The sequence below is a fragment of the Camellia sinensis genome, chromosome 6 (genome assembly GCF_055761805.1).
Source record: "Camellia sinensis isolate YWXY chromosome 6, ASM5576180v1, whole genome shotgun sequence".
In the NCBI taxonomy this organism is placed as follows: Eukaryota; Viridiplantae; Streptophyta; class Magnoliopsida; order Ericales; family Theaceae; genus Camellia; species Camellia sinensis.
In genome coordinates, this window is record NC_138966.1 from 189,208,841 (window position 1) to 189,233,401 (window position 24,561).

A 24,561-nucleotide genomic window follows, 5' to 3' on the forward strand; every position below is an offset into this window, starting at 1 on the left:
CCTTTTTGGAGATGCTCTAAGGCCTAACTCCTTGGCATGGGTTATTTGTGAGTCTGACCTTTATCTTCAGCGCAAATAGACGACTCATCAGTCGGTCTCAACTCTCTCCAACTCTCTCCAACTCTCAAGCTGCGAATCCGATTAAACAGAGAGAGAGAGAGAGAGAGAGAGGGGCGATGCAGCTGATAAATGCGGCGGCGGTGGCTCTAATGGCGGCGAGAGGGTTGGGGGCGGCGGAATCGGAAGGGATGGAGTTCGGATCGGTTTGGTGGTTCGTATACGTCGGAATCTCATGCTTTCTCGTCCTCTTCGCTGGAATTATGTCCGGCCTCACACTCGGCCTCATGTCTCTCGGCCTCGTCGAGCTCGAGATCCTCCAGCGCAGCGGCACATCCACCGAGAAGAAGCAAGCAGGTAAACGATTCCCCAATTCTATTGATTCATACAAGTATTCTATCTGTAAATGCATATATCTAAGATTTATTGATGAATTCAGTACCTATTCATAACGTGCGGATTGATTTGAATGCGCGAAACGAAAGCTTAGGAGTTTTTTAGATTTAAGTAGATGTCGTGGATCGATTGTTGTGGAATTAGTGAAGACTTGCTTGATGAGTGGACTGTGTTTGGATTAAGACCAAAGGAGAGTTGGAGTGTGGTGGTGATTACTAATACTAGCTGATTATCCATATGGTGAAGCTGAATAATCATAGGGATAGTGATACTTGACAAACTTGTACTCGATTCGGCAAGAAAATATCACGTTTAAGTTGTTTGAGTACGAATGGATTGTTTTTGAGGTATTTGAGTAATTTAATTTCTGACTGATATCTAAGATTTATTGATGAATTCAGTAACTATTCATGTCCTGCTGAAGAATCTGACTCCACTCTTAACATAATCGCCATGATGGAGGAAATAGAGGAAGAAGCAGAGACCGAATACCCGCAAATCGCAAAGTTGAAAGCTTTGATTGAAAAGCGACAACAGCAGCAGCCTCATTATCTTTTATCCTCATCATCAGCGGTAACCTCTCATTATAATCCTCCGCAGGATTCTATGATGGGTCCCCCAGGTTATCCACCAGCAACGGGACATGGCCCTTCAATCAATATTCCTGAAAGACCTTCTTATACAGGAATAAGATCAAATTTCCGACGCGGAGCCAACAATGAGATGTGGAATTTACCATCAGCAATGCATCACACAGAAGCTATGTTTGTTATTCCCCAAGCTCTTGGAAAATTTGATGATACTTTCATGAGATGGGAATCAATCACAAGGTCGTATGTTGCTTCTCAAGGGTTTGATTATCTAACACTCCAAACGTTGGATTTGCATATGAAATTCAAGGAGTAACTGAATTTCTTACATCTCGAGGAGTCAAAGCTATCCCAGGAGAACAAGTTCCCACTGACGTCTTACGAGGTCGTAATTGGATTATACAACCACCAACCAGAAGGGTACATCCTCAACAGCCAACAACTGCTGTTTCCCGAAATTTACCAGGAGGAAATTTCAGCTTGCGATTCGGAGATTATGTAGCCTCTCAACGTGCAGATCCAGTTCATTATGACTCTAATGATAATGAAGTGATGCAGTCTGACGATGACACTCAGTCTATCCAGAATGAATCCCACAATCGGCAAGAAACACTGTTATTCTTTGAAAACTTTGTCGGACCTGCTATCCTATAAGTGAGTATGAAGGCTTTGATGCGGTTCAATTCATCAAAATGTTACCACAAGCAACAAGGTATTTGATGTAGAAGGACGCCCCCTTATTCGTTGAAGTGCTTTTCTTGCTCTTCTCTGCAAAACATAATTTCGTCGCTGGTCCTGACGATATTCTCTGATCTGATCTTCAAACAGTGGTGCTCCAGGTGTTGCTGTTGTTGGTCGTGGTTGGTTGGTAACTCGTGGCAGGGTCACCGTCCTTGTCCTGGATGTTGAAGCCATCACGAATTTTTAAGCCTGAGTTTGTCAAGCTCCTCCTGTAGCAACTTGTTTGGATCCCGATGAACTCTGAGAAGTCAATTCCTCCATCACAATGTGCTATCATTCTTGAAACCGACGGATGCATGGAAGGGTGGGGAGGAATCTGCAAGTGGAAACCAACTGCTAAAGATCCTCGATCTACAGAACAAATTTGTGCATACGCTAGTGGAAAATTCAATCCAATCAAATCCACTATTGACGCCGAAATCTACGCATGCATGAATTCTCTAGAATCCTTCAAGATTTATTATCTTGATAAACAGCAGCTCACTTTAAGAACTGATTGTCAGGCCATAAGGTCAATAGCATCATCTTCTTCGTTGGCAAGCTGGACTTGGATTTCTGCCATTTCATCCAAGGTAATTCCTGAGTCGTAGGTGAAACGGTCCTCGATTCGTTGCAGAAGAGACTGGTAGTGTGCAGCACGGGGATGAAATTGTGAATCAATCCAACGGCTGGATGGTTCTGTCTGAGAGAGAATGATTCTTTCTTCTCTTTGCAGCAGAGGATAAGTTCTTCGAGTTGCTGAAGGCCTGCTAGCACCTCCATATCTTCCGGTTCCACCTCGGTTGGCCATTCTGTAACAGAAAACAGTGAATAAACAAGCCTGGATAATGCATCAGCAAGAGTATTATCAGAACCATTAATGTGTTCTAATGACACTTCTATGCCTAAGCCAGTGATGTAATCTGTGAAGGCTATCCATCTAGACCGTGAAGGTTTATGATCCACTGTCTTATTAAAGAAACTGATTATGGCCTGACAATCAGTTCTTAAAGTGAGCTGCTGTTTATCAAGATAATAAATCTTGAAGGATTCTAGAGAATTCATGCATGATTATGATTGAAAAGGAGGACCTTAACTTCTCCTCTGTAATCAGGATCAATTACTCCTGCGCCGACATCTATTCCATGTAGTAAAGCAAGGCCAGATCTTGGGGCAATGCGACCATAAAGACCACAGGGTATCTCCATGGCTATACCAGTAGAGATTAACGTTCTTCCATGGGCTGGAATAACATATATGGCTATTGATGTTAAATCATAGCCAACGGCTCCATCAGTTGCACGAGTTGGTCTGGTTGCTTGTGGTAACATTTTGATGAATTGAACCGCATCAAAGCCTTCATACTCACTCATAGGATAGCAGGTCCGACAAAGTTTTTCTTTCTTGTCCTTCTGCTTCTGTTTTCTTGGCTGTTGCTGAGGATGCTGAGGAGGATAGGATGATTCAGCATCAGAATTAGTTTCCGGTGGTTGCGGCGGTTGTGGTTGTGGTTTCGATTTTGATTTTGATCTCCTCCTTTCACCACCTTCCGTTCGTCGATGATACTCTTCATAGCGGGTGTCTGGATGTCGGGTACTAGCTTGTTCCAGAGTTTCCTTGAAAACATTTGGTTGTTCTTCAAAGAATAACAGTGTTTCTTGCCGATTGTGGGATTCATTCTGGATAGACTGAGTGTCATCGTCAGACTGCATCACTTCATTATCATTAGAGTCATAATGAACTGGATCTGCACGTTGAGAGGCTACATAATCTCCGAATCGCAAGCTGAAATTTCCTCCTGGTAAATTTCGGGAAACAGCAGTTGTTGGCTGTTGAGGATGTACCCTTCTGGTTGGTGGTCGTATAATCCAATTACGACCTCGTAAGACGTCAGTGGGAACTTGTTCTCCTGGGATAGCTTTGACTCCTCGAGATGTAAGAAATTCAGTTACTCCTTGAATTTCATATGCAAATCCAACGTTTGGAGTGTTAGATAATCTTCCGACTAATCCTCGAGTTATCAAATTGAAGGGTGGAAAAATGTATATAGGGGATAATTGGTTTCGAATCCCTTATACATACAGCTTCCCATTCCACCTTGGAGGAAGAATCCAGATGATTATCGGGTGCAACTTCATTCGAGCAATGTATGGAGGCGTACGGATCGAAGGAGACAATGTTACATTCTACAAGAATGTAATAACAATTCAGACCCGTCAATCGGTAAATCTTCTGGAAGGTCTTGAAGAAGAGGAAGATTTTACAGTGGATCATTATTATGAGCCTTCATCAGAATGGCTTTTTCATTCCACCAAAATCAGTCCTCATTTTGAGCAACACTTTGAGAAATTAATGGAGCAGCTCAAGACTTGTGGAATCATAGGCGAAGACCCTATGAAATATTGGTCACACAATCAGATTACCTGTAAATTGGACCTGAAGAATCCTGATTTCATAATCAATGACAGGCCAATGAAGCACATAACTCCAGCGATGAAGGAGAGTTTCAAGAAACATATTGAGCAGCTTCTACAACTTAAGGTAATCCGACCAAGCCAGAGTCGACATCGAACCACTGCGTTCATTGTAAACTCTGGTACATACATTGATCCAGTCACGAAGGAAGAAAAGCGTGGCAAAGAAAGAATGGTGTGCAATTATAAAAGGCTGAATGACAACACCCATAAGGATCAATACAGTCTACCTGGTATAAATACCATAATGGCAAAGGTGAGCCATAGCCGTATTTATTCCAAGTTTGACTTAAAAAGTGGATTTCATCAGGTTGCCATGCACCCTGATTCTATTGAATGGACTGCTTTCTGGACACCTCTTGGGTTATATGAATGGCTAGTTATGCCATTTGGATTGAAAAATGCTCCAGCAGTCTTTCAAAGGAAGATGGATCTATGCTTCAAAGGAACTGAAGAATACATTGCAGTCTACATAGATGATATTCTGGTTTTCTCTCCAGACGAAAAGACGCATGTAAAACATATACGATCCATGCTCGAGATTTGTCAAAAGAATGGGCTCATCCTAAGCCCAACAAAAATGAAAATTGCTGCAGTACAGATGGATTTTCTTGGATCAACAATTGGGCAGGGAAAGATAAAGCTACAACCACATGTGGTAACCAAGGTAGCCCAATTCCCAGATGATACTCTTAAGGAAACTAAGGGTTTACGCTCTTGGTTGGGCCTTCTCAATTATGCCAGACATTATATTAAGGATTTGGGCCGAATGTTAAGCCCATTATATTCTAAGGTCAGCCCAAATGGCGAGAAGAGGCTCAATGCCCAAGATTGGGATTTAATCCATAAGATCAAGGCTAAGATCCAGAAACTGCCAGATCTGTCAATTCCTCCATCACAATGTGCTATCATTCTTGAAACCGACGGATGCATGGAAGGGTGGGGAGGAATCTGCAAGTGGAAACCAGTTGCTAAAGATCCTCGATCTACAGAACAAATTTGTGCATACGCTAGTGGAAAATTCAATCCAATCAAATCCACTATTGACGCCGAAATCTACGCATGCATGAATTCTCTAGAATCCTTCAAGATTTATTATCTTGATAAACAGCAGCTCACTTTAAGAACTGATTGTCAGGCCATAATCAGTTTCTTTAATAAGATAGTGGATCATAAACCTTCACGGTCTAGATGGATAGCCTTCACGGATTACATCACTGGCTTAGGCATAGAAGTGTCATTAGAACACATTAATGGTTCTGATAATACTCTTGCTGATGCATTATCCAGGCTTGTTTATTCACTGTTTTCTGTTACAGAATGGCCAACCGAGGTGGAACCGGAAGATATGGAGGTGCTAGCAGGCCTTCAGCAACTCGAAGAACTTATCCTCTGCTGCAAAGAGAAGAAAGAATCATTCTCTCTCAGACAGAACCATCCAGCCGTTGGATTGATTCACAATTTCATCCCCGTGCTGCACACTACCAGTCTCTTCTGCAACGAATCGAGGACCGTTTCACCTACGACTTAGGAATTACCTTGGATGAAATGGCAGAAATCCAAGTCCAGCTTGCCAACGAAGAAGATGATGCTATTGACCAAGCCAGGACTTCCCTGCAACAGCTCCTCAAGATTCAGCAGCTCAAACTTGAAGCCATTGCCAGAGCTGCAACCTCTGATAACCAGTATGGAGACAAATTACCAGAAGTCCATCAGCAAACGTGTGAATTGAAGGAGATTGACAATGAACTATTTGACGTCGTCATGCTGATGAGGGTGTTTCGTTTCTGATAAGGGTTATCTATAGTATCTGTTGATATTATTGTATGTTCAATAAGTGGAAGAACGTGGTGGGTCTAGTCTGCTTCGCCATATCTGTATCCGTCTCTTCTGACCAGTTGTGTCTATGTCAGTCTGTCTGTGTCAGTCTTGATAATGTTCCTCTTCAATCAATACCCACTATTGGGAAAAGCTGAAGGAATGTTATCCCTTATCCCCTTGTTTATGTCTTATTAGAGATATTTTGTAAAAGGAGAGGTTCTGGTTCTCTCTTAGAACGATAAGGTTTCTGATAAGATTCGCGATCGTGTCAAGCACTGAATTCCTTACACGTATCCTCAATCTTATTCTGATCTTATCTCTTAAGGTTTATAAATAGAGTCTTAAGTTTGTAAGTTCAAGCATCAAGACAAGTTCCAAAAACTACACTTGACACTTGAAATCTAGCCTTGTAATCGAGTCTTGTAACAAAAAGATTGAAGAAGCTTCCGCTCTCTGTAATAAATTTCTGTAAGTTTCTATCTAGTTCTTTGCTTCTTACTAGTAGATCCTGTATTTGGTATCAGAGCTAGTTAATATGGCTATTGCAGCTTAAACACTTATCAGGGTAGCAAAGGCCTCTGTTGATTGATGATTTATTCTGCTTTATTTAATGTTTAAAACTATATTTTGTTATTAGCATCCTGCCAGGGCAAAGGTAATCGTATATTAACCAAGGCAAAGGCTGTTAAAGTTTCCAAAATTATAAAAAGATATAGCATGATTTCTATATTTAAGTTTCTAAAGGCAGTATAATCCTTGAAGTTAAGATTTAAGTAAAAGACACAGGCCCTATATCTGGCAGAGAGGAGTAAGTCCAGTGAAACCCTGTGGTGAACAAGAAATTTAACTGGTAAGGACTACTTGGACCTTGAAATCTAAATATAGTCTATAGCGCTTTCTTTTGGTAAATTGGTAACCTAGACAGCTCAGACTAGTTAATATATTCTTACTCAGACCAGTAGGAATGCTATGTCAAATATATGGGAACAAAACATTAGAGAATGGTATGAAAAATCTGAGACTTCACGCCTGAGCTACCTTGATCTTGCCTCAACTGAAAAGCCATCCACTAAAGAACTAGCTCACAATATTGCTGTAATTTACGATCGAGTCTGTCTCTCAAGCAAAGTTAATTTGAAAGAATTTAGAAGCCAGCAAATTCAAATTCAGTCCTTGGAAACCTCAAGCAAGCAGCTTGACAAAAAGATAGAGAAACTTGAAAAAGGAATTAATTCCTTAACTCAGGTTTTCCTTGAAAGCAAGTCGTGGAACAAGGAAGAGCAACAGTTAAAGTCAATTGAAGGGATTCTTCAACAGCTTAAGAAAGCACTTGTTGAATGAGTCAAAACGATTTGGTGTATCTAGAAGCCCTCAAAGCATCTGAAACAACAGAAGCACCAGGAATTGGTTTATCAACTTCCTCTGACAAGTTGTCCATACCATCAGGAGTAAAAACCCTGATTCGACAAAATAATACCATAATTGAACTTTGTTTAAGATTGTCAAAACAGGTTGAAGCACTTGAAGGGAAAATCCGAGCTTTGGAAACCCAGAAGTCTCCAGCACTATCAACCGACGATCTTGTTGCAAAGATCAAAAATCTCTCACTTGGACCAAAGGAGAAGCCAAAGGAAGAAAAAGGACTTCTCAGAGTTCATCGGGATCCAAACAAGTTGCTACAGGAGGAGCTTGACAAACTCAGGCTTAAAAATTCGTGATGGCTTCAACATCCAGGACAAGGACGGTGACCCTGCCACGAGTTACCAACCAACCACGACCAACAACAGCAACACCTGGAGCACCACTGTTTGAAGATCAGATCAGAGAATATCGTCAGGACCAGCGACGAAATTATGTTTTGCAGAGAAGAGCAAGAAATGCACTTCAACGAATAAGGGGGCGTCCTTCTACATCAAATACCTTGGAGCAGCAGATCTCTCCAGAGGTACAATTACAATTATCTATGGCGGAACGAGCAAATATAGCACCAACTGAGGTGTTATACAGGACTAGACGAGATGATGTTCATCATCGAGTTTATGTTCATCGATCGGAGGAAGCCATACTTTGCGTAGGAGAAACGCAGATCGAAAGGCCCTTCATCCAGGAAGAAAGTTATGAAGAATTACGAAGGAGCCATATGCAGTACATCCATCTCGGTGTAGTTCAAATCCGACTTCAAGTTTTACATCGGATAGAACAAGGGAACGTTGCTGTTCTAGTTCTACGGGACACAAGATGGACGGGAGACCAAGCAACCTTCGCATCTATGGAGGTTGATCTTACACGAGGGATACAGATGGTCTACATAGTTCCCAATACTATGATGACTATCGGAGATTTCTACAATCATGTGCAGATCGTGATTCAGACAAGGGGATACGAGAATTGGCGAGGAGGTGAAGCCAACCTATTGATAACTCGAGGATTAGTCGGAAGATTATCTAACACTCCAAACGTTGGATTTGCATATGAAATTCAAGGAGTAACTGAATTTCTTACATCTCGAGGAGTCAAAGCTATCCCAGGAGAACAAGTTCCCACTGACGTCTTACGAGGTCGTAATTGGATTATACGACCACCAACCAGAAGGGTACATCCTCAACAGCCAACAACTGCTGTTTCCCGAAATTTACCAGGAGGAAATTTCAGCTTGCGATTCGGAGATTATGTAGCCTCTCAACGTGCAGATCCAGTTCATTATGACTCTAATGATAATGAAGTGATGCAGTCTGACGATGACACTCAGTCTATCCAGAATGAATCCCACAATCGGCAAGAAACACTGTTATTCTTTGAAGAACAACCAAATGTTTTCAAGGAAACTCTGGAACAAGCTAGTACCCGACATCCAGACACCCGCTATGAAGAGTATCATCGACGAACGGAAGGTGGTGAAAGGAGGAGATCAAAATCAAAATCGAAACCACAACCACAACCGCCGCAACCACCGGAAACTAATTCTGATGCTGAATCATCCTATCCTCCTCAGCATCCTCAGCAACAGCCAAGAAAACAGAAGCAGAAGGACAAGAAAGAAAAACTTTGTCGGACCTGCTATCCTATGAGTGAGTATGAAGGCTTTGATGCGGTTCAATTCATCAAAATGTTACCACAAGCAACCAGACCAACTCGTGCAACTGATGGAGCCGTTGGCTATGATTTAACATCAATAGCCATATATGTCATTCCAGCCCATGGAAGAACGTTAATCTCTACTGGTATAGCCATGGAGATACCCTGTGGTCTTTATGGTCGCATTGCCCCAAGATCTGGCCTTGCTTTACTACATGGAATAGATGTCGGCGCAGGAGTAATTGATCCTGATTACAGAGGAGAAGTTAAGGTACTCCTTTTCAATCATAATCAGGAGGAATTCATAGTTCGTGCCGGTGACAGGATTGCTCAAATAATCTTTGAGAAGGTTTCCTTACCAAGGATGGTGGAGAAAGATGGTCGTAATTTATGCGACATCAGGCACGATGATAGGAATGAGGCTCGTTACTGGAGGGGTAACGAAGGATTTGGAAGCACCGGAAAGGCTGCCCTGGAGTACAGAGACACCGGAAAGGCTGCCCTGGAGTACAGAGATGAAGATTCAGATGATTCTTTGGAGTATCATGATCCTTTGGGGTATCAACATGAAGAAGAAGAATCTGACTCCACTCTTAACATAATCGCCATGATGGAGGAAATAGAGGAAGAAGCAGAGACCGAATACCCGCAAATCGCAAAGTTGAAAGCTTTGATTGAAAAGCGACAACAGCAGCAGCCTCATTATCTTTTATCCTCATCATCAGCGGTAACCTCTCATTATAATCCTCCGCAGGATTCTATGATGGGTCCCCCAGGTTATCCACCAGCAACGGGACATGGCCCTTCAATCAATATTCCTGAAAGACCTTCTTATACAGGAATAAGATCAAATTTCCGACGCGGAGCCAACAATGAGATGTGGAATTTACCATCAGCAATGCATCACACAGGAGCTATGTTTGTTATTCCCCAAGCTCTTGGAAAATTTGATGATACTTTCATGAGATGGGAATCAATCACAAGGTCGTATGTTGCTTCTCAAGGGTTTACAGATGTCAGAGATAAACTCCTGTTCATGGAGAATCTCCTTGGTGAAACAGAGAAGTTAATCTGGACGCAGTGGCGAATGAGATATGCAGATGAATATGCTAATCTTGTAGCCATAGGCGATGGGAATGAAGGTACACAGAACATCATCTCTCAGATGAGAACTGTGTTTACTCTAGAAGACCCCTATCAAGGTTCAACCCTGATGCAAGAGGAAGCTTATCGGGATCTCGAACGACTTTCATGCAGGGATGTAAAAGATATCATTAAGTTCTTAAATGATTATCTACATCTTGCAACAAAGTCAGGACGATTATTCATTGGGGAAGAGTTGTCCTCTAAGCTTTGGTCAAAAATGCCAGGTGACCTTGGTGAACGAATCAAGAAAGGATTTGCAGAACGACATGGAGCAAATACAATTGGCGTCGTTCCTCGAATTCTTTATGCATACAAATATCTGGAAGCTGAATGCAAGGACGCGGCATTCCAGAAGTCACTTCGAAATCTGGACTTCTGCAGGGAGATTCCTATCCCTGGATACTATAAGGAACCAGAGAAGAAGTATGGTGTTCGAAAAGCTACCACCTACAAAGGAAAGCCACATAGTTCTCATGTCAGAATTGACAAAAGAAAGTATTTGCAAAAGTCAAAACATTGTAAATGCTATTTATGTGGGGAAGAAGGACATTATGCCAGGGATTGCACGAAGGAGAAGAAGAATGTCAAGAGGGTAGCTGTATTCGAAAATCTGAGCATTCCTGAAGACTATGATGTGATGTCTGTAGAACCAGGAGATGACGACTCAGATGCAATCTACTCGGTATCAGAAGGATTTGATGATACTGAACAGATTGGAGGAGGTCTGACAGAAACAATCTATATGCTTCGAGAAGCTGATAAATCTTATTGGCTTGGGAAGGAAGGAGGATACAGGGCACAGATCAAGGTTTCACCAGAAATCTACCACTGTCAACATGAGTGGGATCAACAGAACCCATTACCAGAAGACAGGAGACCAGAATGCACCACGTGCAAGAGAGATTTATCCTCATACTCGAAGGCTTTTTGTAACAAATGTAATGCTCTAACATGTGTACTATGTGCCAAGCATTACTTCAACCTCACAACGTTCATCACTCGGAAGGCTCCAATCCCTTACAACCAAAAGCCATTGTTACAGGAGCAACAAGAGTACATCCGATGGTGTGAAGCTGAAATGAAAAGGCTCAGGGAAGAAGCTATTCAATACAAGACAGAGCTTGAAGAACTCAAGTTAATTATTCAGCTACAGGATGATGAACGAGAACTAAGGAGAAAAGGGAAGTATAAAGAAGATGAACTTCTGAATTTAGAGGCCGAAGCAGCTGAAGCTCATGTTCATTTTGAAGAAGTTCCACCAGAAAAAGTTCTTGCTATTGAAGAAGTTGTAGCAGGAGGAGAATTAAAAGAGAAAAAGAAAAACATGCTCTACAATCTCACTGTGGAACTAGAAATTCCAGGATTGCAGAAGATCCCTCTACACGCAATTCTTGATACAGGAGCAACAACTTGCGTCGTAGACTCGGAATCCATCCCAGCTGAAGCCTTGGAAGAAAACACATATACTGTTGAGTTCAATGGTATAAATTCAAAGTCAAAGGCATGGGCTGGAATGACATATATGGCTATTGATGTTAAATCATAGCCAACGGCTCCATCAGTTGCACGAGTTGGTCTGGTTGCTTGTGGTAACATTTTGATGAATTGAACCGCATCAAAGCCTTCATACTCACTCATAGGATAGCAGGTCCGACAAAGTTCTACTAGTAAGAAGCAAAGAACTAGATAGAAACTTACAGAAATTTATTACAGAGAGCGGAAGCTTCTTCAATCTTTTTGTTACAAGACTCGATTACAAGGCTAGATTTCAAGTGTCAAGTGTAGTTTTTGGAACTTGTCTTGATATCTAGCCTTGTAATCGAGTCTTGTAACAAAAAGATTGAAGAAGCTTCCGCTCTCTGTAATAAATTTCTGTAAGTTTCTATCTAGTTCTTTGCTTCTTACTAGTAGATCCTGTATTTGGTATCAGAGCTAGTTAATATGGCTATTGCAGCTTAAACACTTGTCAGGGTAGCAAAGGCCTCTGTTGATTGATGATTTATTCTGCTTTATTTAATGTTTAAAACTATATTTTGTTATTAGCATCCTGCCAGGGCAAAGGTAATCGTATATTAACCAAGGCAAAGGCTGTTAAAGTTTCCAAAATTATAAAAAGATATAGCATGATTTCTATATTTAAGTTTCTAAAGGCAGTATAATCCTTGAAGTTAAGATTTAAGTAAAAGACACAGGCCCTATATCTGGCAGAGAGAAGTAAGTCCAGTGAAACCCTGTGGTGAACAAGAAATTTAACTGGTAAGGACTACTTGGACCTTGAAATCTAAATATAGTCTATAGCGCTTTCTTTTGGTAAATTGGTAACCTAGACAGCTCAGACTAGTTAATATATTCTTACTCAGACCAGTAGGAATGCTATGTCAAATATATGGGAACAAAACATTAGAGAATGGTATGAAAAATCTGAGACTTCACGCCTGAGCTACCTTGATCTTGCCTCAACTGAAAAGCCATCCACTAAAGAACTAGCTCACAATATTGCTGTAATTTACGATCGAGTCTGTCTCTCAAGCAAAGTTAATTTGAAAGAATTTAGAAGCCAGCAAATTCAAATTCAGTCCTTGGAAACCTCAAGCAAGCAGCTTGACAAAAAGATAGAGAATTTGAATTTGAATTTGACAAAAAGCTGCTTGCTTGAGGTTTCCAAGGACTGAATTTGAATTTGCTGGCTTCTAAATTCTTTCAAATTAACTTTGCTTGAGAGACAGACTCGATCGTAAATTACAGCAATATTGTGAGCTAGTTCTTTAGTGGATGGCTTTTCAGTTGAGGCAAGATCAAGGTAGCTCAGGCGTGAAGTCTCAGATTTTTCATACCATTCTCTAATGTTTTGTTCCCATATATTTGACATAGCATTCCTACTGGTCTGAGTAAGAATATATTAACTAGTCTGAGCTGTCTAGGTTACCAATTTACCAAAAGAAAGCGCTATAGACTATATTTAGATTTCAAGGTCCAAGTAGTCCTTACCAGTTAAATTTCTTGTTCACCACAGGGTTTCACTGGACTTACTCCTCTCTGCCAGATATAGGGCCTGTGTCTTTTACTTAAATCTTAACTTCAAGGATTATACTGCCTTTAGAAACTTAAATATAGAAATCATGCTATATCTTTTTATAATTTTGGAAACTTTAACAGCCTTTGCCTTGGTTAATATACGATTACCTTTGCCCTGGCAGGATGCTAATAACAAAATATAGTTTTAAACATTAAATAAAGCAGAATAAATCATCAATCAACAGAGGCCTTTGCTACCCTGATAAGTGTTTAAACTGCAATAGCCATATTAACTAGCTCTGATACCAAATACAGGATCTACTAGTAAGAAGCAAAGAACTAGATAGAAACTTACAGAAATTGGTATCATCTTTTTGTCAAGCTGCTTGCTTGAGGTTTCCAAGGACTGAATTTGAATTTGCTGGCTTCTAAATTCTTTCAAATTAACTTTGCTTGAGAGACAGACTCGATCGTAAATTACAGCAATATTGTGAGCTAGTTCTTTAGTGGATGGCTTTTCAGTTGAGGCAAGATCAAGGTAGCTCAGGCGTGAAGTCTCAGATTTTTCATACCATTCTCTAATGTTTTGTTCCCATATATTTGACATAGCATTCCTACTGGTCTGAGTAAGAATATATTAACTAGTCTGAGCTGTCTAGGTTACCAATTTACCAAAAGAAAGCGCTATAGACTATATTTAGATTTCATGCTATATCTTTTTATAATTTTGGAAACTTTAACAGCCTTTGCCTTGGTTAATATACGATTACCTTTGCCCTGGCAGGATGCTAATAACAAAATATAGTTTTAAACATTAAATAAAGCAGAATAAATCATCAATCAACAGAGGCCTTTGCTACCCTGATAAGTGTTTAAGCTGCAATAGCCATATTAACTAGCTCTGATACCAAGTACAGGATCTACTAGTAAGAAGCAAAGAACTAGATAGAAACTTACAGAAATTTATTACAGAGAGCGGAAGCTTCTTCAATCTTTTTGTTACAAGACTCGATTACAAAGTTTTACATCGGATAGAACAAGGGAACCTTGCTGTTCTAGTTCTACGGGACACAAGATGGACGGGATACCAAGCTTCCTCTATTTCCTCCATCATGGCGATTATGTTAAGAGTGGAGTCAGATTCTTCTTCTTCATGTTGATACCCCAAAGGATCATGATACTCCAAAGAATCATCTGAATCTTCATCTCTGTACTCCAGGGCAGCCTTTCCGGTGCTTCCAAATCCTTCGTTACCCCTCCAGTAACGAGCCTCATTCCTATGTCCATACCATCAGGAGTAAAAACCCTGATTCGACAAAATAATACCATAATTGAACTAATGGCGAGAAGAGGCTCAATGCCCAAGATTGGGATTTAATCCATAAGATCAAGGCCAAGATCCAGAAACTGCCAGATCGTCGGTTGATAGTGCTGGAGACTTCTGGGTTTCCAAAGCTCGGATTTTCCCTTCAAGTGCTTCAACCTGTTTTGACAATCTTAAACAAAGTTCAAGAAAATCCATCTGTACTGCAGCAATTTTCATTTTTGTTGGGCTTAGGATGAGCCCATTCTTTTGACAAATCTCGAGCATGGATCGTATATGTTTTACATGCGTCTTTTCGTCTGGAGAGAAAATCAGAATATCATCTATGTAGACTGCAATGTATTCTTCAGTTCCTTTGAAGCATAGATCCATCTTCCTTTGAAAGACTGCTGGAGCATTTTTCAATCCAAATGGCATAACTAGCCATTCATATAACCCAAGAGGTGTCCAGAAACCTTATCGTTCTAAGAGAGAACCAGAACCTCTCCTTTTTACAAAATATCTCTAATAAGACATAACTGTTGCTCTTCCTTGTTCCACGACTTGAATGATTTGAATGCGCGAAAGCTTAGGCCTTTTTGAGATTAGGATTGATTACTATGGAACTAGTGAAGATACGGATGATGAATGGATTGTGTTTGGATTAAGACGAAACCAGTGTTGGAATGCAGTGACTGCAAGCTGATTATCCAAATGATGAAGCTGGATAATCATACTGATAGTGATACTCGAGAAACTTGTACTCGATTTGGCAAGAAAATCTCAATTTTAAGTTCATGTAAAAATTGATCATTTTTAAGGTAATTTAATTTCTGACTGAACAGTTGTGATTTGTGATTGTAATGTCCTTTGAACGTGTTATCTCTTTGAAGTATTAATGAAATACTAAAGTAAATACAAAATGCTTCATACTTATATATAAATTGCTTAGGGAGGAACTTACAATGGATGCTTATACATTTAATTGCTTAGGGAAGAATTACTATGGATGTTGAAGTTTTGTTTTGCTTTGTCTACTTAAACAAATATTAATTTTTTGGCATTAAACACAGCCAACAATATGTTTTCAAATATTTTTATTTTACATTATTGAATATAAGGACTAAAATTTCGTAGTCAGACATTGTAGATGCCATAATCGTTAAATAATATACAAAATGCAAAGTCAAGTTTTAGATGCTTACATTTATCAAAGCAGATCAACAACACATTTGAGCTGTAATTTTGTGCACGTAGAAGGTGCTAGTGTGAGGAAGGTTAAAAAAGACATTACTAGAATAAGTTTTTGTTCCATCATTGTATGATATTACTTTAGGTGTTGTCAAGGCTACCATTTTTGGAATGATTCTTTAGGAAAACTTGTGCTGGCTATGGTTATTCTTTGAGCTTACATTATGTGTCTTTTTCTGTATTCAGCTGCTATCCTTCCAGTTGTCCAGAAGCAACACCAACTTCTTGTGACTTTGCTCCTATGTAATGCATGTTCTATGGAGGTGAGTGAATGGAATTTATGTTTCTAGTAAATATATGAAATTTTGTCTTAACTGTCTGGAATTAAAATTGCAAATGTGGTATACCTCTTCTAAAATGACATTACATGCCATTGGTTCTTGTTCAAGGGTGTTGGGAGGGGCAGGAGATAAACATAAGCTTTGGCATTATTTGCACAAAGTGACTACTCTCAAACTAGAATTGGTATTGCTTGGAAGTTTGAGTTTTTAGCATCCCCAAGCAATGGATGACTCTTAAGTTTATTAAAACCTTCATTAAGGCTTTGTTTGGCAACCTTCAGTTTTAGTAAAAAATTTACTATAAGTTGTTACATCACTCTCTCTACTTTTCTGCACATCTTTTCATAAGAAGTCAAAAAGTTACTAAAATAGCATGTTCCCAAACGAGGCCTAAGTTTGCAAAATCCTATAAATGCTTCTGCATTGAAAAATACATATGTGCATATCCGCCTTTGCTGAATGAAGATTGAAAAAATGGGAAAGAACAAGGAGAAACAGTTCCAAAGTGAAAGCAAATGAATAATAAAAAATGAATAATGCATGACTCTTAAGTTTATTAAACCTTCATTAAGTTTGCAAAATCCCATAAATGCTTCTGCAATGAAAAATACATATGTGCATATCCGTCTTTGCTGAATGGAGATTGAAAAAATGGAAAAGAACAAGGAGAAACATTTCCAAAGTGAAGGCAAATGAATAATGAAGCGTGGTGTTGTAACTTGAAATTTATGCATCTAATTATGAGATTATTTGATTTTTTGAGAACAAGATAAAGAAGGGGAAAAAAAAAGGAAAAAAGAAAGAAAGAAAGTTTAAGTTACTGTTTTCATATACATATCTATAAAATATATATCTGAAATTTTTTTTACTATTGATTTTATTTATTTATTTATTCATAAGCAGACATGCCCCTCCCTTCCCCAACACAGATGTGTAATTTTCTTCTCTTTTTTCTTAATTTTGTAGCATAAATTAAAGAGATTGCATATGTAATAGCATTGAGATTTATACCTAATAAAAATAAAATCAAAGGGGAGGAGAAGGAAAGAAGAACAAGAAAATGAGATTGTCTGATGAAAGGAGTGTCAGCCATGGTTCTTAGAATCATGCGATTCACAATTCAATTTATATGATTCAATGGGTTTCAACCAAAACAATTTTGAATCGTGCTGTTGAATCGAATATCGAGTGGATAATGTAATTCAATTTACAATTCACTACGACTCACTAAAATTCTGTGATTCAATACTGTTTTTGTTTTTGTGTGCATAATGAATGAGATGATGCCATTTCTTTTCTTTTTTTTTTCAATAAAATAAAGAGATCAATTAGTTATCTAGATATATGTGATTATATTATATATATATAATATAATTATATTGACATTTATTTCAATTTAAACAGTGTTTTTTTTTAAAATTTTAATATGTATAAGCATGTGTTATACATTGTATTAAATAGAGTGAATCTTATGATTCACGATTCATTATTTTAGCAAAACGATCAAGATTTGATTCGAGATTTGACAACAATGGTGTCAACAGTGGGGGTGTTCTCTAACTGGACTCTAGATATTTGAATGAAATGGTCTTGGTAATATTTATGAAGCTTTTGTTTTAACTTTTAATTGAAAACTTTATATCAACTATACTACTCTTGTATAATTGCATTTTACTGATAGTTGTTTGCTTTGTTCTTTGCAATCTGCAGGCCCTTCCCATATACCTGGATAAGCTTTTCAATCAGTTTCTTGCTATTGTGCTATCTGTGACTTTTGTTCTAGCTTTTGGAGAGGTTTATTGAATTTCAATTATATTATTAAGTGTCATTCTTGATTCTTTTTAAACTCATACAGTGGATGGAATTTGATTGGCAAATTACCCTTCTGTTGGCAGGTTATTCCACAAGCAATATGCACTAGATATGGACTTGCTGTCGGTGCAAATTTTGTTTGGCTCGTGCGCATTTTGATGATAATTTGCTATCCAATTGCTTATCCTATCGGAAAGGTAATTTCCAAAATATATGGATTGCTAAGATTAATTACAAGAAGCACGGACATGGTATACAATGATTCTCAAGATATGGATACGGCAAAAAAATATATTTTTATTTACTATGTATATGAATATATATTTAGGATCATTTGGTATCAACACCATTGATATGAGAGGCATTGATAAATATGTGGGTGTATTCTTAATTTTTCTACTATTTCCCTCTTTATTTCATATATTAGACTTTGACCCCAAATCAACTTTCTAAAATTTGGAAGGAAAAAAAAAAAAAACCTACTGAGGTGTCCTGAGCATGTCCAAATACAAGACGTGTTCAAGTGTCCCCAACATGTCCTACAAAAAATAATAGTTAAAAAAATTGACACACCATGTGGTGTGTCGGACACGTGGACACGTGTATCCCTGCGGCGTCGAACATGGACACGGCACCCATTTTGGAGAGCTGTCTATTATTTTATGAAATATTTTCAAGAAAAAATTGTTAGTATTCTAGATCTATTATTTGGCATTGCCTGATGGAAGGCTTACAACTCATTGACCTTGGAGCATCACATGGCTGATGGGATGACAATCTTACAATTATTAATCTGTCTCAAGGCTAAGAGGTGAGAGCCTAACTTGTCCAATGAGCGCCCACCATATGTCAGAAGCTTGTTTCTAGTTCAGATGACCACATTTCAAAATGTACACATGGCCATAGAACTCTGAGAAGGGCTATTAGTAGGAAATGTTTTAAGGGTCCCTTTGAAGTCATGCAGCTGAGTGTGAAAAACTGATGCTTGACAGCTTCTTATTGTGGGAAGCATAGTCCTAGAAGCTCTACATGGTCTTCTCTGTGCACATTGCGTTAGACCCTAGGTGTCTCACTGCTTGTCACTTGAATGGCTTGGTGGGGCTGTTGCCTTTGTGGCCGTTTTGGAGCTACCTACTCTTTATGTGGATTCATGCTGTCTCTCTCTCTCTGATCATACATAGAAGAGATTATTGCTTTGAGAAGATGATGCATCACTGCTTCCTAAACATAATTTGGGATTTGGGTGTTGATTATTGCCTTAGCCAATTAATTTTGGGATGGGGCATGGAGGCACCCCATCGCAGGTCACGTGAATGGGGCATGCTCAGGATGACTTAAGCTGGCTTGATTCATCGCTGGTGGCGGGTCAATGATATCAAACAGTTTGGGCCTTAGATTTGTGTCCAAATAATGTTATTGAGATGGGTGACAAGATAAGAAGTGATAGAATCACAAGTGAACTCGATCATGATAAGCTGCTGTGTGTGACAGTCGAACAAAACTTGAGAGAGTTTGCTCATGTGTGATGAAGAATGATGACTGGTCAGCAGCAGTGACATGGTTTTAGGCTTTTAGTTGAAGGCACAAGGAGTAGAGGAAAATGAAATAATTTAGATTGATGCTATAAGAAAAAGACAGGATGGCCCAAAAATTAGCATTAGATGTGGCTCTAGATAGATCTGAAGCTAGAAAAATTGTTGTCTAGGCGATCGCAAGTAGTTGGAATGAGATGAGATTATTCTTTATGGGGTTGAGTAAACACTACTTTCAAGAATTTCATTGTGTTTAAGTTTTGTGTACTCTTATTTGTTGTATAATTGATCTTAAGGAGCATGGGCACGAATACACTGACACGACAAGTTTAAAAAAATCAGGCGATGACTTGTGGGGGACACATGGAAGATGTGGAATATATGTAGTTTTGATATATTTATTTTATGATATATATGAATATTTCATTAAAAAATAATACTAAAAATGCAATATAACACAAATTTTCTTACAGTTTAATGCATGAGGGATTACATTGTTTTTATTTTATTATTTTATTTGAAGTTATTTTCTTCAAACCTATAACGTGTTTTATGTGTATTGGAGCCATGGATATGTGTGTAACTCCATGTCTTAAAAAAATTAAAAATAATGGGACACTTTTGGACAAGTGTCCAACACGTGTTAGGAAGTGTCTGATGAGTGTCGGTGGTCAACACGAACATCCTACCCTTAGTGTCTGTGCTTCTTAAAATTGATCCATTGGCACTTGTGCTCCTTTCCTTTGTTATGTCTTCAATTTTACTGGGTTAAAATAAACAGGAATTTGAATTTAGATTAATGGTGCATTTACAGTTAGGGGTGGTTTGGGATGATCCAAATAAGTACCCTTTTTGACTTTTTATGAAATATGAGTTGGGTATGGGTTGGGTTTGAAGTGATGTGGTAGAGAGGTGATGTGATTTAAATAAGATGATGTGATTTAAATAGGATAGTGACTTTTTGACTTTTTTTAGGTTATGACAAACAAGGCCTTAGTATGGTTATGAATCCTGAATTATTATGAGAAATGGAAGTTCTACATTTGCAGCCTATTCATATACCTTTACATTAAAAAAATAAAAGAAATAACATCTATCACTAGAAAAAGAAAAGAAATAGAATGGAAGGAGAAGTAATTAGGTCTCTCCTACCTGCTCTCCCAAACTTCTTTTTTCGGCAGAGAGAGAGAATACTATTCTGCACCTATTTATGAAAGAAGATCATGTTTCTTTTCAGTCTTCTTATTGTGATCAACTGTGCAATTTGATATTCTGCTCCTTAAATATTTAAGGCTTTTTGGGCTTTAGCTGAACTCTATATGTCATTCCAGATTCTAGATTGGGTATTGGGACATAATGATGCCCTATTTAGACGGGCTCAGTTGAAAGCTCTGGTCTCCATCCATGGTCAGGAGGTAAACTGAACCCAATTATAATTTTATGTACAAATGCTACAATTTTCACATGGATATGCTATGTAAAGGTTTATAAAATGCCAAAAATGCCACAAATTCTTCTTGCCTTTTCTTCTTAACATAATATGGTTCTATTGTTATTTCTAGGCTGGTAAAGGTGGTGAACTAACACATGATGAGACGACGATTATTAGTGGAGCGCTAGATTTAACCGAGAAGGTATGAAGGACACTGCCACTGTTATTTTGAATTCTGTCAATCAATTGTCTATTTTCCTTTCCATACATTAACATAAAGTTCTAGAATTACATCCTTTTATCTTGTGGAAATAGGAATTAGGAATTGTAGCAGTTGATTTGAAACTACAAAACAATATGTCATGTTCCTTTTTTCAGTTTTGTCTTGTAGTACTTTGCACATGAAAAAGGATGAAAATATGCGAGTACTACTACTATGTATTTAATCCTTAGTACATCTGGTTACATTTTTTTTTCAAGTATTAAATATATGAAAATTGGAAGTGACTTTTTACTGAATTTGAACTGAACGTGGTACTTTCTGAACTGATTTTGTACCCAAGCTTTGGCTACCTAACTTTACTAAATATTTTCATTATTCAGTTTTACTTTCACAAATTTCACTGTATACCCCAAATTTTCTGTGCAAATTTTCGGGCAATGCTTTCAGAATTTGTCCTCGATTCAACTCAGGTATTTAATATCAAATTAAATACATTGACTCCTGCATAGAGGTAAAGGTGAAAACTGATGATTTTACAGATATGTTCAATGCTTCTGAATTAGTTCCGGAGTGCATTAAGTTCCAAATTATATTTTTTCTATTTTTCATCTTACTTGCTCATTGATCTTAAATCTTAAAACAAAGTGATATTGTTGCCATCAGAATCTCAAACAACATCCGCTTCTTTTTGAACAGACTGCTGAGGAGGCTATGACACCCATTGAGTCTACATTTTCCTTGGATGTGAACTCAAAATTGGACTGGTTAGTGCTGCTCCTTGATATTTACAGTCTGTTTGGAACTCCAATCAAGTGTTTCTTTCTGATAAGTTCTTGAATTATCAATGGAAGAAATTCTGGTAAACAGATGCATATTAGATTTTTAATCTTTTTTCCCCCCCTCAAAATATCATCTCAGGGAAGCGATGGGAAAAATTCTTGCTCGAGGTCATAGTCGAGTACCTGTTTATTCTGGAAACCCAAAAAATATTATTGGACTTTTACTGGTGGGTTTTATAATCTAGACTATCAGCAAGCTAAATATGTTGAGTACTTTATCCTTATATTTTTCTCTATTTTTCTACGTTGGTTGAGATTAGGTAAAAAGTCTTCTTACAGTAAGACCAGAAACAGAGACTCCTGTCAGTGCTGTTTCCATTCGAAGAATTCCACGGTGTGCTTATTGTCCTGACACATTGCTTATGTATGCTTTTTTCAGAAATTAAGAATTGAAATTGATGTGTTCATATGTGGAATGTTCTCCCCAGGGTTCCTGCTGATATGCCTCTATATGACATATTGAATGAATTTCAAAAGGGTAGCAGTCATATGGCAGCTGTGGTGAAGTTTAAAGGGAAAAACAAAAACCCTCCATTAAGTTATAGTGAAGAGAAAGTTGCTAGTGGGGATTCTCAATTAACTACCCCTCTGCTATCGAAGCAAGATGAGAAGCCAGAAAATGTTGTTGTTGATATCGAGAAGGCTTCAAGGCCATCTATTATAAACAGGCAAACCTCTTCTCAACATAACGATGCTGCACCAAATGGATTGCCTCCTATGTCGGAGGATATTGAAGATGGTGAAGTAATTGGGATCATCACCTTGGAAGATGTCTTTGAAGAACTTCTACAGGTAATTAACTTGATTTCTCATTTCTTCTCATATATGTGTTCTTGAGTTAACAATGAAGTGTATGGCGATGATTTTGTCACCGATGCAGGAGGAGATTGTAGATGAGACAGATGAATTTGTTGATGTACATAGAAGGTACTTGAACTTTGAAGATTTTATATGAACTTGAGCAGTTGCTGGAGAAAAAGAAAATAATCATGAGATATTGTTTCTATTTTGCAGGATACGTGTGGCTGCAGCTGCAGCTGCTTCATCAATGGCACGTGCCCCATCGATTCGGAGGTTAACTAGCCACAAGGGAGCAGTAAGTGGATTCTTTTATGAATTTTGTTATCTGGTTTCTCTTTTGTATTTCTTCTTTATCGCTAGATAAAGTAATAAACATTTTAGCATTTAAAAATAAAATTCCCTGCATGATTTATTCTCCATGGAATAATATATTATCAGGATTTCTGAAGTTAAGTTGACCCAGCAAAATGACAAGAAGGCTTCATTTGGTACTAGAAAGTCAATCCAGATAATATGTAGGACCACTAGGATCTGTTTGGACTGTGGAAAACTATAAAACTGAGAAACACCTACCTATTAGTAGCTCAATTTGAGAGATCTACAGTACTTCTAATTACCATTGAATTCTGTCATTAGTATTAAGCACCTGTTGATCATTTGAGTGGTAGTTCTTACATCTCTGAATGGGATAGGTGCTTACCTCTAAAAATAAATAAAATAATCAAACAAACAAACAAATAAATAAATGAACAAGGGATTGATTTATTCTGATGTTTTCATCACAAAAAGTGAATGGCTGCCAAAAAAACATGCTTGACTTTGCCAAGTTCTGACTCCACTGCTATTTTCTGATCTCATCCAAAATAAAGCTTTTAAATCTTTCAAGATCCATAGCAGTAAAATGAATGAATTTAGTGAATTGGACATAAATAAGCATCCAAAGAAGGAAATTATTGTCTTGGGCCCAGTGGTAATGTGGGAGCAATTGTTGAACAGATGCTGGGGTTTGGATCCCATTCATTATAAACACAAAAACTCCAAACAAATAAATTACATTTGTAAAATTCTGATAAATAAATTTGTAAAAATCCGATAAATAAGTTTGCAATGAAGGGAATTACATTTGTAAAAGTTTCTTGTCAGGTTTTACCTTCGATGGTTGCTGCTCTGATATAACATTTTCATTCAATATCAAACTCATTCTAGTTGCTGAAGGCTGTTTTTGTTCCATGTATTAAAATCTCACAGGGAACCCAAAGTAAGCATGGACAATCCCCAAAGAAGTCTACAGAGGAAGATTCAAATTCAATGAGGTTACAAGGGAATCGCGGTGAGCCTTTTCTTGATAACAAGAGATGAATATACAATTCTGTTTAATTTGTTGTGTGTTAGTCCTGAGAGTTTTGTTTTGTTTTTTTTTTGTGGCAAACAAAAATACCAAGGCTTGTGCTATATATTGTAAATTTGGAAACTTAATCGAAAAAACTAGCTATACATGTATGATATTTACCACCGACCTTGTAGGTCAGGTTGTACTCCATTGTCTTTCAACATCTGATCATAAACATAAGAAGCCTTTAAGACTACAACATAAACTTATTGAATTACCTAGAAAAAGAGTACATTAGGTGCAAAACTCTATTCATTCCAACGTAGAAGAATCACCGTACACCTCCATATGATATAGAGGCGCGCTCTCTGCTCTTGGATATACCTCGAACACCTTTTCCATGACCAGAACTTCCGGATTCTTGTAGGGGACGATTGTTGTGCCATGTTCATGCACTTTTAGA

At 38.2% G+C, this 24,561-nt stretch overlaps 1 protein-coding gene across 2 annotated transcripts; it reads left to right on the forward strand.

The window, feature by feature from the left end:
- Window positions 1-24,306, forward strand: LOC114262636 (DUF21 domain-containing protein At4g14240). 2 transcript variants are annotated; one of them, XM_028203013.2, is made up of 14 exons: window positions 48-414; window positions 16,035-16,111; window positions 17,625-17,722; window positions 17,840-17,923; window positions 18,025-18,138; window positions 20,805-20,888; window positions 21,036-21,107; window positions 21,825-21,892; window positions 22,047-22,134; window positions 22,228-22,301; window positions 22,396-22,759; window positions 22,848-22,894; window positions 22,982-23,063; window positions 24,017-24,306. In XM_028203013.2, exons 3-14 carry the CDS (start codon window positions 17,714-17,716, stop codon window positions 24,125-24,127), a joined length of 1,197 nt encoding a protein of 398 aa, XP_028058814.2. In that variant the 5' UTR covers window positions 48-414; window positions 16,035-16,111; window positions 17,625-17,713; the 3' UTR covers window positions 24,128-24,306. The 2 variants fall into 2 exon arrangements, with proteins under 2 accessions (XP_028058813.2, XP_028058814.2); XM_028203012.2 differs by lacking the exon at window positions 17,625-17,722 and having other exon boundaries at window positions 1-414.
- The last annotated feature ends 255 nt before the right edge of the window (window positions 24,307-24,561 follow it).

What these genes read in the sequence shown, in the direction of transcription:
- LOC114262636 (XM_028203012.2), top strand. Translation starts at nt 177, where the DNA reads ATGCAGCTGATAAATGCGGCGGCGGTGGCTCTAATGGCGGCGAGAGGG. An exon ending in TTGTTCTAGCTTTTGGAGAG is followed by an intron (nt 17,924 to 18,024) that starts GTTTATTGAATT and finishes TTCTGTTGGCAG; the next exon opens with GTTATTCCACAAGCAATATG. An exon ending in TTTGTTGATGTACATAGAAG is followed by an intron (nt 22,895 to 22,981) that starts GTACTTGAACTT and finishes TCTATTTTGCAG; the next exon opens with GATACGTGTGGCTGCAGCTG.